This window comes from Mobula birostris, chromosome 5 (assembly GCF_030028105.1).
Source record: "Mobula birostris isolate sMobBir1 chromosome 5, sMobBir1.hap1, whole genome shotgun sequence".
In the NCBI taxonomy this organism is placed as follows: Eukaryota; Metazoa; Chordata; class Chondrichthyes; order Myliobatiformes; family Myliobatidae; genus Mobula; species Mobula birostris.
Genome location: NC_092374.1, coordinates 32792671 through 32811384, shown reverse-complemented (window position 1 = coordinate 32811384; position 18714 = coordinate 32792671). Strand labels below are relative to the sequence as shown.

The 18714-nt window shown below is 42.5% G+C and overlaps 1 protein-coding gene across 2 annotated transcripts in view; it reads right to left on the bottom strand.

Moving 5' to 3' along the window:
• Positions 1-13953, bottom strand: part of serinc5 (serine incorporator 5) — a 93523-nt gene extending 79570 nt beyond the window's left edge. For both annotated transcript variants that reach the window (XM_072257819.1, XM_072257820.1), the window contains exon 1: positions 13675-13953. In XM_072257819.1, the coding sequence (XP_072113920.1) occupies positions 13675-13701 (27 nt within the window). In that variant the 5' untranslated portion in view covers positions 13702-13953. The remainder of the gene's footprint in view (positions 1-13674) is intronic.
• Between the last annotated feature and the right edge of the window lie 4761 nt (positions 13954-18714).

The following is an 18714-nucleotide window of genomic DNA, read 5'->3' as shown; positions in this document are numbered from 1 at the left end:
CATGTGCCACATCCTTCCCACCTTACCCATTTAAGGCTCTAAGTGCTCTTAAGTGCAGTAAGTGTACCCAATTCTACCACCACCTGACAACATATTCTAGATATCAATCACTTTAAAAGGAATAATGCCTTTTGTTTTTCATGTTCCTACCAATGGGAAGAGATTTTGACTAATCCACTGTTTATACCCTTCACAAGTTTATATACTTCCATCAGGTCACCCAAGCTCAGATCATCCACGCTCTCTACAAGTCCTCCAAACTGCGTCCATCCTGGTGAATCTCCTCTGCACTCCCTCTAGCACAGGGGTTCCAACCTGGGGTCTACAGGCCCCTTCTTAATGGCATCTGTCCAGGGTATACCAAAGATTGGGAACCCTTGCTCTAGCACATTCACAGTTCGTCTTTAATATGGTGACCAGAACTGCACATAGTCCTCCAAGTGAGATCCAACTAATGTTTAGTAAAGTTGTAATATAGTCTATGTCTCAAACTATGCACCCTCTTCACTAGTCTATCAACTAGTTTTTCCATTTATCAGGGAACTGTGATCATTCTGTCCATCAATACTCCTTAGTATCCTATTTACTATACCTGTCCTCTGCAATCTGAATTGCCAAAATAGGCCACCTCACACTTGTTAAGATCAAACTCCAGACATCCTACCCTGCAAAAACTCATTTGTAGCACCATCAATTTGCAATAGACTCCCGGGAGAGGTGGGATGTCTGCAATAGAGTAGCTCCTTAGCAGCTGGTCAGCTAGTTTATATAACGTTAGCTATGCTAACGAATGAATGACACCTGTTAAACTCACCTCAACATGTCTTTTACAGTCTTAACTCACCACGGGCAAAAGAAAAGTCATTGTTGCAAACAGTGCAGCCAGCAACACTGTCATTATTTTGACCCCCATTTAGCAGGGGTACATTTTAGTGTAGTCTGGGGTGACATATGTTTAATATTTTCTTTTTTTTTGGAACACTCTGCCATGGCACGCTCTTGCTCTCTCTCTCTCTCCCCCTCTCTTTCACTTGCTTTCTCTCTCGCTCTCTTTCTTGTGGTCACTCTCGTGCTCTCTTGCTTTCTCTCGCTTGCTTTCTCTCTCACTCTCTCTCGCGTGCTCTCTCTCTCGTGGTCGCTCTCACGCTCTCTGTTGCTTTCTCTCTCTCGCTCTCAAAAAAATTGATTTCCGTGATATTGTATATAATTTGTGGGCATCAGGGAGCCACTATTAATATGCGGGAGACTCCCGGAACTTCCAGGAGAGGTGGGATATCTAAAGCTCCATAGGCAAACACAACTCCCAATTTTCCAACAGATCCATTCCTCTGCTGAGCCTTACTAAAGAAAGTATGATGGAAAAGGTGCAGGAAAGGAAAAAACAGTGTGAAACAAAGCAAGCCCCACAGAGTCGAGGAACCTTAGACTGTCAGCAAAACTTCATTTCCCCATCGCAATAGATGTCAGTAAATTCTGAATAGGGGTAAAAATTGTTCTACTTCCACACTTGGTAATATTAACAGAAACATAGAAGATTACAGCACAGTACAGGCCCTTCAACCCACGATGTTGCAGCAACCTTATAACCTCCTCCAAGCTCAATCTAGCCTTTCTCTCCAACATAGGCCTCCAATTTTATTATCATCCTTTCTAGCATTTGCTTGAAAAATTAATTTCTGACTTGCTTCCATTCATGCTGTGATACACATAATTCAGTGCACAGGGCCTCTGTGCCCTCCAGATGTCTGGTCTCAAAGTTGTCAAGAGCATCCCGTATTCTGCTCCACCTTGATTAGTCATTGATCACAGATTCAAGAGTGTGGGTTATGTTGCTTTTTAAAAATCTTCCCAGCATTCAAGACTTAATTACACTCATTTGATTAGTAAGGGCAGCAAGGGTTATGGGGAGAAGGCAAGAGAATGGAGCTGAGAGGGAAAATAAATCAGCCACGACCGAATGGCAGATCAGACTCAATGCACCAAATGGCCTAATTCTGTTCCCATGTCTTAAGGATGTGTGGGCAGGTCACATCATTAACATGCCTGATGCCAGAAATAAGCACAATTTTAATTAAATGCATCAACACAAACAGGTCATTCAACATAATAGCGTCTCACTCTACATTACTTCGCTTCACTGAACCCACCCAGCACATTCCTCTATCCCCTCGTCTTGCCCCAGATTTCCCCCAAACCTATTTAGACTGTTCAACTGCTGTCTGCTGGCAAGGCCCATATTCCAACTATTCTGGGTGAAGAAATTTCACCTGAATGCCCTGGTGCATTAAACAGAACAGAAAGCTGTAAGAATATTAATACCCAAACAAAATACAAATACAAGATCACTTTAAGGAGAACTTGAAATGTAGGGAGTAGATTCTATCCTTTTACAGGTACAGTGCTTACATTTATACAAATAACAATCATGCACGTGGATGCCTTGTTTGGATGTTGTTGAACAGGTTATATTTAATTGTTTAAAGCCTAGTATAATAGGGCATGTTATGGCTGTAGCAATAAATTGAGCAGGAAGATTTATCCTTTTTTTAATATTATCCAACAAGTTTTGCTTCTAATCACATCATCTAACTGCTTCCAAAATTTGTTGTATTTTAAAGTATTTTTCTCTCTTGTTCATACAGTTTTAAATGTTTTTTAAAGGAATGGCTGCACAAGTGTTAAAACATGCTACTGAATTTTCTCCAAGTGGTTCCCTTTTTAGACCATCTTTATAAAATTTCATATGGAATTAAATACCCCAAAAAATTAAGCAATCTGGATCCAGTAATGCTGTGGGAGTCCTGAAGGTAACTAAGCATTTTGTAAAATGTATCCTTCAAAAGGCATTACAATTGTACGGACAACATGTTTCCTGCTGGTAAGGGCTGGCATTTTATAGTACTCACTGTGTCAACTTTGTGTTAGTTCCTTAACACAACAATCTACTGAAGTACAAATGAGATAAGGAAGTTGCGTGGGGAGCTGAACAAAAATGAAGAGAATGACCAAGAAATTAACTCTCGAGATTCTGAAAGTAGTTATTACTTGAGTGAAATAGTAAAGACCAACATAAGCACAAGAGAATCTGAAGATGCTGGGAATCTTGAGTAACACACAAAATGCTGGAAGAACTCAGGAAGTCAGGCAGCATCCATGGAGGGGAATAAGCAGTCAACATTTTTGGGTCAAGATCTTTCCATCAGGACCTACATAAACCCCAAATGGCACAGTGGACTCAACATTTCATCCCAACTTTCTGCTTCCCACTTTAATAACATCAACTGAAGGGTCTTGGGACTTGAAAGATCAACTTCATTTCTATTTCCACATACATTGCCTGACCTGGTACACATTTTTGGGTTTTGAATCATTTAAAACATTGCCTCCTCTCTGCAGTCAGCACAGTCCATTGCAACTAACCGACTTCGTAACACAACCTCCAGCACCTTAGCCTGGTCTATCACTTCACCACATTTCTCATCTGTTACCATTACTGAAGGTACTCCTGAATGACTTCCATTCCTTTTCCATAGCCCCAATAAACTTAGTGGTTTCTGTAAAGCTTTTTGGCAATTAAGCTTTATTATGATTGTGCACTACACAGAACTAAATTCAAAAGTGAAGCATTATTTCTGTGCAGCAAAAGATATTCAAGTTCTCTGAGATGCTTTGAGATACCAGTGGTGAAATTCCTACAACTTCACAGTTGCTCTATACAAAAGGGTTTGAACTAAACCAATTAAAAATCTGGGCCTGCAGGACAAAAAAAATCAAAGGTTGCTCCAAGTTGATTTTCTAATCACATTCTTACCAATGGAATAAAAACTTTTCCCATTTGTTAAATGCTTCCATTCCAGCATCTTGCAAAACCCCTTTCATTTGATGGTTACATACAAATGTTCATGAGTGTCCTATTAATTAATAAGCCCTAAATTTAAAGTTATTGGTGAAAATAGGAGTTGGTCTTTCTGCCATGCACTATGACTTGGTCCATTTGATTCAGGTCTGCTCTTCTATACAAGTATCACTCAACTCTCAAATCCCAATTTTTCAAAAATTGAACTGCATTTTTTAGACAACATCCAAAGGTCTGGTCTTCCAAGTTCAGTTTCAAGTCTCATTCAACCACACACATAACAGCCAAATGAAACAGCATTCTTCTGAGACCGAGGTGTATAACACAGAACCAAAAGTCACACACAGCACGTATCATTATGATGGCAGAAAATTCTCCCAGCTCTTGGTGAGAGAGAAGTGTAGAGAATTAACATCCTCTGCAAAAGAATATTCATCTGTACGCCAATTTTAAAATCACTGCCCCAATTCTATAACTACTTTCCCACCAGTGAAAACATCTCAAACCCACCGTTATGTTTCCTTAGGATCTTATGTTTCAATATGATTATGAAGTCCAAAGAATACCGATTCAACCTTTTTATTTAAATAAGAAAGCAGCTCCTCATGGGACTTCCCAGGAATTAGCCCAGCCAATCTCTTCTTGATTGCATCCAATGCTATTAATACTTTAGCAACACTCACAACACACTGGAGGAACTCAGCAGGTCGGGCAGCATCGGTGGAAACGATGAGTCGACGTTTCAGGCCGGAACCCTTCATCAGAACTGTAGAGGGAAGGGGGCAGAGCCTATAAAGAAGGTGGGGGAGGGTAGCTTCCCACCCTCCCCCACCTTTATATCCTCTGTCAAGGGAACAGTTGCCAAAGTGGGAGGCTTTTAAAAAGGATGACATCAAAAGTCCAGGGGCAGCATGTTAAGATGAAAGATACCATACCAAGGTCAGGGAAGCCATGTTGAAGAGAGTTCATTTATGTACAGAAATTTAGGCTTTATGCACAATCAACCCAAGTATAAAAGCTATTTTATACATTAATATTTATTGCCTTTTTGTGTCTTGTGTGTGTTTTTGTGCTGCTTCGGATCCAGAATAACAATAATTTTGTTCCCGTTTACACTTCCTGGAAATGACATTAACCAATCTTAAATTCTTGAAACAGTGGCTCTGGTAAGAAAAATATAAGAAAGTGTGCATTGCGTATAGGCAGCTGGGTACAAATGCATCTCTTGACAACTAAAAAAATAAATTTAAGACTAGTCTTAAGAGGGAAATTAGATGTCAAAAACAGGTACAAGATGAATTTGTTAAGCAGGGTTAAAGATCGAAGTTCTTCAGTTACATAACAGTAAAAGGGTGATTGGACCCATAAACACCGTCAGAGCCACTGACGTGTGGAGCCACAAGAGAGGACTGAGATTTTTACTGTCTATATCTCTTCGGTGTGCACTAATAATATTATGGAAATTAGGGTACTAAGTACGAGATTTATATGTTTATTACGAGGGAGCAGGCATTTGACACCTTGAAGCCCATTAAGCCGGGCCAGAAAAATGGTGCCAGTGATCACTGGCGACGTTCTGTGGGCTGTGGACAACTGCTCTAAATATTCATTGAAGTATACCCCTTTTGAATTCCTCTCATGGCAATCTGCAGCATGCAACTTAAAAACTTTGAACTTTGAAATCTCCAAGCCTGACCAAGTCAGCAAGTGGATAAAGTGGATATTGCACTGCTGGAAAGGCATTAACTGGAGTGGGGGGGGGGGGGGGGGGGGGACACAAAGAAATGCCAGATGAACTGATTATGCATTAGCCTTCTCTGAGGAAGACACTAACTGTATGCCAGAAATTTGTGAGTGTCGGGGTCAGAAGTGTCGTTGCTATTAATAAGGAGAAGGTGCTTGGAAGCCAAGAGTCTGAAGGTAGGCAAGTCACTGGACCAAATGGACTACACCCCAGGGGTCTGAAAGAGGTAGCTGAAGAGACTGTGGAAGCATTAGTAATGATCTCTCAAGAATCACTAGAGTCTGGAATGGTTCCAGAGCACTAGAAAATCACAAATGTTACTGCACTCTTTAAGAAGGGAGGGAGTTTATAGATGAAGCCACACTCAGGATGGAGGAACAAATCCTTATATTCCTTCTGGGTAGCTTCCAACCTGATGACATGAATATTGATTTCTCTAACTTCCTTTAATGCCCCTCCTCCCCTTCTTACCCCATCCCTTATTTATTTATTTACCCCCCCCCCTTTTTTCTCTCTGTCCCTGACTATATCTTCCTCTGGTGCTCCCCTCCCCCTTTCTTTCCCCCTAGGCCTCCCGTCCCATGATCCCCTCCCTTCTCCAGCCTCGTATTCCTTTTGCCAATCAACTGTCCAACTCTTAGCTCCATCCCTCCCCCTCCTGTCTTCTCCTGCCAATTCGGATCTCCCCCTCCCCCTCTCAAATCTCTGACTATCTCTTCTTTCAGTTAGTTGAATTTCCAGCATCTGCAGATTTCCTCATGTTTGAAGGATTTATAGGCCTGACCAGTGGTTGGAAAGATGCTGGAGCCCATTACGAAGGATGAGGTTTCTGGGTACTTGGAGGCACTTGATAAAATGGGCCAAAGACAGCATGGTTTCCTAAAGGAAAAATCTTGCCTGAAAAATCTGTTGGAATTTTTTGAGGAAATAACAGGCAGGATAGACAAAGAAGAGGCAGTGAATGTAGTTTACTTGGATTTTGAGAAGGCCTTCGACAAGGTGCCACACATGTGGCTGCTTAACAAGATAAGAGCCTATGGTATTACAGGGAAGATACTAGCATGAGGTTCCTTAAGGTTGTTATAGCTGGAAGGAAAACTCTGATCTCAAACCTCTGCTGCCTTGTGGCAGTGTTCTCCCCCCCCCGCAACTCAGATTATTTATTTCCATTGCAGTCTTTCCGCTCCACTCAAATTACTCATTTCCATTGCAGTTCCCCCCCCCCCAAATTACTCATTTCCATTGCAGCCACTGTGCATTTTCACCACAACATGCCCTCCCATCTATGTTTCTGGCATCAGCAACCTTACAGTCTGCCCCCTTCTACAAATCATTAATTATGAATAGTAAATAACCACAAGGCCTAGAATAATCCTGAAAGCAATCCCCTTACACCCTTCTGAGTCAGAAAAAAGACCCATTTATTCTGACTCAAATAAAGATACTGAGAACATGAAGTAGAAAATGAGAAAAACCATCAGGGCAGGAGCTGGTGCTTGGCGCCCAGGTTGGAGCGCACCACAAAGGTCAGCGATTCCGGAAGTCGGGTCAGCAGGTACTAAGGAGATCCGCGATCCCCAAGTGGGGTAGTCCTGGGTCGGAATTGGAGGCATGTCTGTGCATGTGACTGGGTGGGTGTGCTTTGCTGTGGCTGCTTGTATGGTTCGGCTGAATATCGTGGGCATGCCACGATGGTGCTGGCATGTGTGGCGACACTCACTGGCTGCCCCCAGCACATCCTTGGGTGTGTTGTTTGTTAATGTAAACAATGCTTTTTACTGTCCATTTCACCGTACATGTGATAAATAAATCTGAATCAGACTCTGTCTTCCGTGGCACTGTTAAACAGTGTTCATTAGAATAGAGGCTAAAAAGAGCAGGAATGTCTCCAAGCAATGACATGCCTATTGTATAAAGAGCTGTTACATTAATCAGCTGGAAACTATCTTCACTTGTGTACAGGCAGTAAAATCCCTGCACTGAAAGCACACATCATGGGAACTGTTAAAATAATTACGTCCAGGGTGACAACTCACAGATTCTGTTAATCTTTGGGATATTTCACTACATCAGAAAAAAGGTACTTATAAATATGAACTGCTGGTGATTCTCCATGGGATGCGATGATTATTATCCATCAGGATTTCCATCAATCTACCCTCAGCACCGTTGATTTTAACTAACAGTACATTTGAACTAGCCGGTCAGTCGCCAGAAAGAAAATCTTCACAAGTGCTCACAATTTTAGTCATTTATCTCAATTTTCGACAATTTCTTTGACAAGTCAATACAGTTCTAACAATAGCTGCTCATGGGTATCCTGCCTCTTTTCCTTCTAGTAGGGGTGTTACTCTGGCTCCAGTCACCATGGCTTCCTCTGACATGCTGGCACCTCATTCACATGCGACTTCTCCCCTCCTCCCCTCTGCTTTCCGATGACATCATCTTGCTCCACTTTCATCTTTTTGCCCTCTCCTTCCATAAGCAAAGGTTGATTGAATGCAATCGCTCCTGTCTGTGACACAAAGAGAAGCACAGCAGTGGGCCCTTTCAATTATCCAACAATAGACTCAACCTCATTATCAGGCTGAACTTTGACATCACATACTCATTTTCGGAGACCATTCGTCCCACAGTATTTTCAATTTATACGTTGGACATTTCTAGAAAGTTAATTGGTTGTACATAAACGTTAAAAACAGAGAGTGGCGAGTCATCTTCTTAACCCATAGAATGCTAGGTCACTAGGACCTGCAGAGCCAGTCCTGATAAGGGTAGCGGATTTTCTCCCTTTATGAGAATCAGTAAAGTATGCAAATTAGTTCAATAATCTGGGTATTTTGTCACTGTAACTCGCTTTTCAATTTCAAATTTAAACTGAATATAAATATCCCACCTGCCTTGATGGGATTTGAAGTTTTGTCTCCAGATTTTACTCACTTGTCTAAACCAGCACCAGCTTTGAAACAAGCATCCAATTAACTCTGCACATGCTTTATCCCAGCAGTATTTCCCTTTGAAGTATCTATAAACAATTACCTTATGCAAATTGCAACTGAGTCATTTTTCCTTTGGCACTGAATTCCTTATTAATAAGTCATTAAGTAAACACTGCAGTGGATTAAGAAGACAGCTCACCACCAGCTTCAAGGGCCACTAGGGATGAGCAATTAGATTCTGGGTCCACCTGCAAAACCAATATCCCTTGAATGAACAAATAATCATCTCCTCTCTGCCTCTTTTGCCAATAAATATTGAACTGGATCATCTAATCACTATTCTATCCATTCATTATACCTGCATCCACATGTCACAGTCTGTCAAAGCTGATTCCCTCCATGAGTTGCATATGACAGCAAGGATGTAACATCCCTGGTTGACCCTGACCAATGAAGGGCCTCCTGATCACCTCTTAAATTTACTCTTAATCTTTTCTATGTGGACAAGTTTCAGCTCCCCCGCCCCCCCCCCCCCAATCTCTCCACGTACTCTTCCGGTATATAACAGTACATTTTATATAAGAGTCCTGGTGAAGGGTTGACTCCTTAGTCCTTTCCATGGATGCTGTCTGAACTGCTGAGTTCCTCCAGTATTTTGTGTATTTTTCTGGATTTCCAGCATCCGCAGAATCTCGTGTTTATAATAGTACAATTCCTCCGCACATCTTCCTAAAAATGTGATTCCTTCAACTGGATACAGTAATTCTTCTGAGGGGTGAAAGGATTGTTTGCTACTGGCTTCTTCAATCATTTATTACATGCCGTGTTGCAAGACATAGGCAATCATGGCCTTTCCATAATCATGATTGTTCTTGGCAAATTTTTCTACAGAAGTGGTTTGCCATTGCCTTCTTCTGGGCAGTGTCTTTACAAGATTGGCAACCCCAGCCATTATCAATATTCTTCAGAGACTGTCTGCCTGGCATTGGTGGTCACATAACCAGGGATTGTGATAGGCATCAGCTGCTCCCATGGCTTCACGTGACCCAGATCGGGGTGGAGTTGGTGGTGATCAGGGGAGCTAAGCAAGTACTGCACCTTGCCCAAGGGTGACCTGCAGGCTAGCAGAGGGAAAGAGCACCTTACACTAGCTTCTCGTCTCTGATAAATTCCATTGATTGAAACAAGGTGAATATATTGATCAATAACCAACAACCTGCAACGTACAAAAAAAAGTGGATTGGGTGTGTGTGTGTGTGTGTGTGTGTGTGTGTGTGTGTGTGTGTGTGTGTGTGTGTGTGTATACATATATAAATATAAAAACATTCAAATATTCATGTTTTCACTGGAGTCAGCCACCACAGGAGGAAATCTTTCCCTCATTCATTTCACAAATGTAATTTGTTTTAGATTTTCAAAAGGAATGAGGGCAAGAAAATTGACGAAAACATTCAGCAAGTCAAGCAGCACATGTCATGAGAAAAAGAGTTATTGTTCTAAGTCAAAGACACTTCAGGATTCTGACAAAAGATAGTTGAAACACAAACTCGCTCTTTTCGCTCCCTGGCCTGCTCATTTTTTCCTAAACATCCCACATCTATTTTCCCCTGATTTTCCAATGTGTCGATCAGCCATTAGTTAACCACTAATCATCACAGTTAAGTTTTGTTACCAGACGAAATGAAATTTAGAAGGTATTTGAAATTTTAGATACAGATTCTGAAGTTTACTAATAATTGCTTTTTATTCCCTGAGAATTTTGTTTTCTTATCAGTGGTGGTGTCATCTTTTGTAATCGGGAAACCTCACAAGTATCAATACTTCCAGCAGTGACTTAAGAATCAAAGGAACAGTTTTAACAAAGTGAACTCTAAAGTCGAATTCTCATCGTGTTCCTTCTTTTAGATATTTAAAAAAATGGCTTAAGCACAATCTCTCCTCCCTCCCCGACAGTGACATAATTTCAGCAAGACTCTGACAGGCACACAGCTATCTCTGCCATAGATCCCATCTGACTTCCCAGACTCAAGATTATTTTAATGGTTCTGGCAATCCCCGATGCAACCACAGCAGTTTATTCCATCACTGGAGCACCGTCTCTTTACTGTAGACATCTAAAACTAAGCTAATTTCCCCAAATTCTACTTCTGTTTTGAACAATCACTCACTTTTACTAATGGCAAAGGGGAGGGGGGGGTCACCAGAATATACCGTGTATACAGTGATTATGGTGTACGACACTCTGGATGTAACACATGAATACTGTACAACCATATTCCTTCCTGGATGTTGTTCACACATTTTAAATGCATCAGCAAGAGGCAATGCTTGGGCTGTTTGAATGCTTATATCCTCAAGAACTCTTAATTCAACTCTCAAAGTCCAGAAGAAACTGAAGACCTCTAGATACAGCTGTATCTGAATGTGGGAGGAGGGCTGAATGAGCCAACCTCTGGGACACTGCCAGCCCTTTTCTTACAAGCTTGGATTTGTCAAAAGTTCCGACTGCTGTCACTGCTCCAATATTTCCAACCACAATCAAGAGAAAATCTGCAGATGCTGGAAATCTGAGCAACACACAGAAAATGCTGGAGGAACTCAGCAGGCCAGGCAACATCAATGGAAAAAAAGTATAGACAACGTTTCAGGCCAAATCCCTTCCGCAGGACAGGAGAAAAAAAGCTGAGGAGAAGATTTAAAAGGTGGGGGGAGACAGACACACACACAAGGTGATAGATGAAACCTGAAGGGGGAGGGGATTAAGTAAAGAGCTGGAAGTGAATTGGTAAAAGAGACAGAAGGCCATGGAAGAAGGAAAAGGGAGAGGAGCACTAGAGGGAGGTGATGGGCAGGCAAGCAGCCAAGGTGAAAGGCGGAAAAAGAGGTGGGAAATGGCGAAGGGGTGGGGGTTGGGAGTTGGGGCCATTACCGGAAGTTTAAGAAATCGATCTGGTTGGAGGCTACCCAAACAGAATACAAGGTGTTGTTCCTCCAACCCAAGTGTGGCCTCATCACGACAGTGGAGGAGACCATGGGTAGACATATTGGAATGGGAATGGGAAGTGGAATTAAAATGGGTAGCCACCGGGAATTCCTGCTTTTTCTGGCAGATGGAGCATAGGTGCTCGGCGAAGCAGTCTCCCAACCTATGTCGCATCTCACCGATATACAGGAGGCCACACTGGGTACACCGGACCTTTTAAATCTACTCCCCAGCTTTTCCTAGATGCTGCCTGGCCTGCTGAGTTCCACAGCTTTTTGTGTGTGTTGTTCCAATATTTCCCTTCCCTTCAGGGATAGGAGATTCCACTTGAAATTCAGTGGATTCCAGTTAATTGAGCCTTTGGTTAATCAGACCAGCCACTTATTTGGGACAACTCTTAAAGAACAAAAACTAATTGAGAAAGTAACCAGGATTCCCTTTGTTTATTTGGGACACTGCCACTCATTGGAACAGGAAAACAACAGTTTTGAACTGGATTCAGTTGTGTGCACCTGCGTGGCCATTAGACACTGCACCATGCTTAGAGGGAATAGTTTTAAAATAGCGTCATTTGCATATGTTTGTGTTCAAAAAGCAGTGAACACCAATGGAGTGTTGGCGAGAATTAAGCAGCAGGGCCACTTAGACTTGTTTTGCTTATTGCTGTTTCAAGCATTCAAGCTTGGAGGTGCCAGAAACAGCCAGGAGTGAAAATTAAACAATTTCACAACATCAACAAGTTGGGGACGACAAAGAGTTTAATGGTATCAACAATCATCTTGACTGTTACAATGAAAATGAAATCGGCAAAAACCTTGTACAAAAGCAGTCCATTATCTACACTAAGGTGTCTGCACTAATTTTGTTTATTGACAGTCAATCAAAAGAACACTGCAGCATGCTGGTTGTTCGTCGTGTCTGACAATGACAGCGAAACGCGTGTGACAGAGTTGTTAAAAAGTGGAAGAGATTGCACTGGGACAGTTCCAGTCTCTCGACCTCGGAAGTGAGTGGTATGAGAAGTCAACACTAACTGGGGTATTCCTTCGTTGCAGTGGATAACCATGACTAACCCTGTGCCTTTACTCTCCAGGGACCACTGCAGAACCTCCTTCTTGGCCATTGGATCTCACTGCTGATGTCATCTGCGCAATCCACCTGAACCGACTTCATACGCTAGGACAGACATGTCCCCTTTTCACTGGGTCACAAAGCCCACCTACTGCTCTCACCTGGTTTAGCCCACCAGTCGAAGCGGTAGGGAGTGCAGCTGCTGTCACATGCAAATAGTGACTTGAAAGCATACCTGAGAGCTGAGTATCCAGTGGAGACCAAAGCTGAGTGAGCTGCCCCAGAATAGACACAACATGCCCCTTCACTACAGCTGCTACCTCCCAGGACACCCCATACACCCCATACACAGCAGTGTACAACAGATTAATTCCTATATCACTAACTATTAGGAACTAATACACAGTTTTATAGCACTGTAGTAGCTTTGGTAGCGTTCTAATTTATTCTTATTTCATTTAAATACATAATTTGTTACTCAGATAATGGTAGTTTGTATTGTTTTATACTTTTTTTAAACTATTTACATGAAATTTCGGCTAATTGGGACAGCCTTTAATTCGGCTAGAATGTACTGGTCCCGATTATCCGGAATCCACTGCACCGAATTAGTACAACCATGCCGATTACTTGAAAACCTTCATACATTCACAATCCGATTAACAGAAATCGCAACTAAATCAAGGCGAAAGCAATTGCTTCGAGAATTAAAGTGTGTTAGGCTCGTGATTTTTGAGCAATTATAAGGATGAGAAGAATATGTTTTTTTACTTCATACAGGAATGTAAACACTCGGGAAGTATCTGACTGAACATATCTCCACAAATACAAGCAGACAGTAGATAAGTATCTCTTTCCCCAGGCTGGAGTACGAACAACAACCTCCAAACATCTAACTGAGGGGTAGCTCGGCAGAGCGGAGTCTCCGGAGACTCTCATGACATGTGCCATTAAGACTCAAGTGATTGTCCGTCCAAACTGCCGCGACAAGAGATAGCTCGGCGAAGGCCAGCCTGGAACAGTCCGTCGCAATCGATGGGATCCGATCAGTCCCGAAGGCCAGAGCCGGCACACACCTTACCTGCGAAACACAGCAGGGCAGCGACATCTCCACCCGTCCGACGGCACCGAGCGCAAGCTGCCAGGACGCTGAGGCTCAAGGGCGGGCGGGAAGGATCACGTTGTCCGCTCGCCTCCTGCTGACCATGGTCAGGAGGGGAGGGGAGAGGGGCGGGGGGCTTTATATCCGAGAGGTGGAGGAACGAGCCCGGAAGGCGGCCACCTCCACAACACAAACAAAAGAGGACGACGCCACCAGGAGAACACCACACACTCCCACAGCCGCACTGTTTGTGCCGAACCCAATTCACTTCCGGAGACGTCAGATTCTCTGCTATACATTTTGGTAATTATTAAAGGAGAACTATGTCATGAGAACTATATCGATTTTTTTAAAAGTCACCTTTTACTGCATATGTTAGTGGAAGTTTGTCTAAAGATCTTTCTTTTGTATTAAATCCACATATTTTTATTTGGCTTTTTATTGCAGGGTGCACCATTCTCTACACAGCAATTAGCAATTAGCCCGCATTGTTTCAGGCACTGATAAAAGCTATGTAAATAGCCCTTATTTTAACCCATTATAAAGCAAATTCGTAAAGCCAAGGTAAATCATGTTGATTTCTAGCCCATTTTGTTCATTGCTCCAAGATTATCCATACACGGCTCACCGAGGGAAACTGGCGAGCTGGTATTGGAGCTGTCCGCGGGAGATGGAGAAAGAAATGGGGATGAACTCCGCCCGTTTGCTGCTAGATGTGACGGTGTCCGTGCATGGGATGAAAACACATCCACGGTGCTGCAGTCACCTTGCCGATGGAGCTTGAGTTTGACTGCATCGTCTCTCCCAGTTACCCCAAGCAACGTTTTTCCCGGACTCTGGGCACTTAACGTACTGTCAACCCCGACCAAAGCCATAAACGCTAGGCGAAATTAAATTCTGCTGGTTTCTTTCCCAGTCAACATAAACACATGTTGTGATCACAGAATTCAATTATTCGTGGGACTTTTTTGTCTACATATTCGGCTCTTAAAAATGTCTAAACTTCATCAGGCTTCCATTTTGTGACTCAATCAACGCCCTGATTTTGGAATTAGGACTTCTCCATTCTACAGCTGGGGTTTGCCGTTTAATATTAGTTATTTGCAATTTATGTGCTTCGAACGCGTGAAAACACCATCCTCTCAGTCGCTAGATTGCTTCTATAAACATTACCAATTGTACAAATCAGACCATTCAAGAAAAATGGCAGGCAACTTAATAGTGACACGGATGAAAGGGCGCCTTCAAACAAACTGTACAAACAGATATTCAACATTGCCGGTATTACGATATCAGGGCGAGTCATATGGTTGCCAAATATTTTTCAACTGGGATAGGGTTTGAGGCTAGTTGATTAAAAAAATAAGGTGGTATCAAGAAATCAGGAGAACGTGCTAAATAAGCTGTTACATATTTGAGTCTCATAACCATTTTATGAGAATGACATATTGGGTAATTGGTTATATTTTTAATATATATTTTGGAAAGCGAAAAAGTTCCAGCATACCTCTACCCAGAACATCAATTAAGGTATCATAATAAGATAGTGTTGTTAATGTGAACTCTTACGGTTGGTAAATTGGTTTATAATTTAAAACAAGGGAAAATCTGCAGATGCTGGAAATCCAAGCAACGCACACTAAATGCTGGAGGAACTCAGCAGGCCAGGCAGCATCTATGGAAAAGAGTCAACAGTCAACATTTCAGGCCGAGACCCTTCAGAACTGGAGAAAACAGATGAGAAGTCAGAGGAAGAAGGTAGGGGGGAGGGGAGCTGGGAGGTGGGGAGGGGTGAAGTAAAGAGCTGGGAAGTCGGCTGGTGACAGAGATAAAGGACTGGTGAAGGGGGAATCTTATAGGAGAGGACAGAAGGCCATGGAAGAAAGGGAAGGGGGAGGATCTCTTTCACCAGTTGACTTCCCAGCTGTTAACTTCACCCTTCCCCCACCCTTCCCAGTTTCGCCCTATCACCTACTATCTTGTTATTTCTTCCTCTCACCCCGCCCCCCCCCCCCACTTTCTTACTCTGACTTCTCATCTTTTTTTCTCCAGTTCTGATGAAGGGTCTTGGCCGGAAATGTAGACTGTTTACTCTTTTCCATAGATGTTGCCTGACCTGCTGAGTTCCTCCAGCGCTGTGTGTGTTGGTTTATAATTTATTATGTTTTGAAACTCCAAACCATAAAAACTAATTGAAAGGAAAACACAGAGGGTCCAGAATGCGAGTCTAACTTTGTTTTACTTTAAGCATGGCACACACACGTGATGTGGCAACCTAATGGCGTGTGCCATTTACGTACTTTTACATTTCAGCAACAATACATTATGTAAACAACAAAGAATGCTTAATCACACAGTATATTTACAATATTACTGAAATATTAAATACACAACACTCCTCCATACTTAGCTATAAACTTCAACTCAATGTAGAATGCATCTCAACTTATATACACATACTATATATATATGGTATATTACACAATACAGCTACTCTATAGACATCCACAGCATAGTCAATTTTAAAATTGTTCCGTTCAGGCCTTAAGATTTAATCGCTGTGCAGGATTTCTTACTCTTGTGAGATAACATCTTTCCTGATAAATGGGGTTACTCTGCTTAGCAGGGAAAACAATCTCAGGTTCTGGGGCCTCCCAGACTGCAGGAGGTAATTCTGACAGCTGCAGCCATCTTTCTTCTCTAACAATTGACTCTGATCTCCTCAACCGATGGAAGTGTCTTCTCGAGATGGCATCAGACACAATCTCCACCGTGGAGGACGGTGGTTCTGTTCTCTCCTAACTCTTTCTGAGTATGCACTTTTAATCACCTCTATAGTCCCTCACCAGGACTGCTGGTTCAGAAGTGAAATGTCAGACCTCCTTGTTTGAGGAGCCTCCAATTTGTCTCAGCTGTTTGTCCTGCATACTACTTCTGAGATTGGGTTTGAGGAGATCCAAGCGTGAGCACAAGGGACAACCCAGGAACAACATAGCTGATGAGTTGTTGGTTGTGGAGTGTGCTGCCTTGTGATATGCAAGGAGAAAATTGGTGAGTTTCTGATTCAGTGTCGGTGTACTGTGTTCTGTTCACATTGTTTGCAGTGTGTTCTTTAGACTTGGGGCAAGAATTTTTGCCAAGTGATTTGTAGCTGGGTGGTACGGTGCAGATGTAACATGTCTTATTCCATTCATTTTCAGGAATGGCTGAAACTGTTCCACAATGTACTGTGGTCCATTGTCACTGACTAAGTGTTCTGGAACATAAGTCCTTGAGAAGAGGCTTTTCAACATATCAACAGTGTGCAAGGCTGTTGTGAAGGCTATTAGAAACAATTCTGGCCACTTAGTAGCTGCATACACTACTGCAAGGAAATTGTGCCCGTGAATGGCCCAGCAAAATCCACAAGAATTCTCTGCCAGGGCAATGCACCCATTCCCAGGGATGGAGAAGTGTTGCTCTTGGCATCTTCTAGACATGCTGACATCCCGAACAGTGCATGGTAAGCAGCTTGATCTGCTGATCTATCCCAGGCCACTAGACAAAGATTTGAGCAAACTTTCATTTTGACCATGCCTAGATGACCAGCATGTAGCTCCTCCTACACTGCAGCTCTCAGCTTGGATGGCGCAACAACTCTCAATCCCCACACAAGGCAACCCCTACGTCAAGGACAAATTCACCCCAGCACTGTTAAAAATGGGGGAGTGGGATTTCTGCTGCACATTCCAGCCATTTTGAGTTACCATATGGACCAGAGACAGTGTGGGATCTTTTCTGGTTTCCCTTTTGATCACCTGTCTGTAACAGGTAACAGAAAGACTTTTGATTTGCATTAGGGAGCATGTGTTAAGAGGAGTTTTCTTTTTTGTAAATTTTGCAGGTATTTTCCTTTCCACTGTAGATGAACCCATGAATTTGTCCGTTTTCTCCCTTTTTTTAAAACTCATCTCTGTCTGTCCCTTCAAAATTGGTACCTGCTGCACTGTTTCTCACTCCTTTTTTTTTAAACTGGAACATCTCACTCTGCTATTTTTTTAACTCAAACATCTTGCTGTGCTTTTGAGGCATTGATCGTGTGGATAGTCAGAGGCTTTTCTCCAGGGCTGAAATGGATAGTACGAGAGGGCACAGTTTTAAGGTGCTTGGAAGTAGGTACAGAGGAGATATCAGGGGTAAGTTTTTCACGCAGAGAGTGGTGAGTGCGTGGAATGGGCTGCCGGCGGTGGTGGTGGAGGCGCAAACGATAGGGTCTTTTATGAGACTCCTGGATGGCTACATGGAGCTTAGAAAAATAGAGGGCTATGGGTAAAGCCTAGGTAGTTCTAAGGTAGGGACATGTTCAGCACAGCTTTGTGGGCCGAAGGGCCTGTATTGTGCTGTATGTTTTCTATGTTTCTAAACAGGTAGGTAGTAATCTCAGGTTCGCTTAAAACTTCCTCATCTCCACCATTATGTTTTGTAACTCCAACACATAAAATTCATTGAAAGGAAAACACAGGAGAGTCTAAATGTTTTACTTTAGGCAGGCCATGCACATATGATGTGGTGGCGTAATGACCTATGCCATTCATGTACTTTTACATCAGAATCTGGTTTATTATCACCGGCATGTGATGTGAAACTTGTTAACTTAGCAGCAGCAGTTCAATGCAATACATAATCTATCAGAAAGAGAAAAAATTAATAAATAAATAAAATAAAACATAATAAATAAACAAGTAAATCAATTACGTATATTGAATAGATTATTAAAAAATGTGCAAAAACAGAAATACTGTATACTTAAAAAAGTGAGGTAGTGTCCAAAGCTTCAAAGTCCATTTAGGAATCGGATGGCAGAGAGGAAGAAGCTATTCCTGAATCGCTGAGTGTGTGCTTTCAGGCTTCTGTACCTCCTACCTGATGGTAACAGTGAGAAAAGGACATGCCCTACGTGCTGGAAGTCTTTAATAATGGACGCTGCCTTTCTGAGACACCGCTCCCTAAAGGTGTCCTGGGTACTTTGTAGGCTAGTGC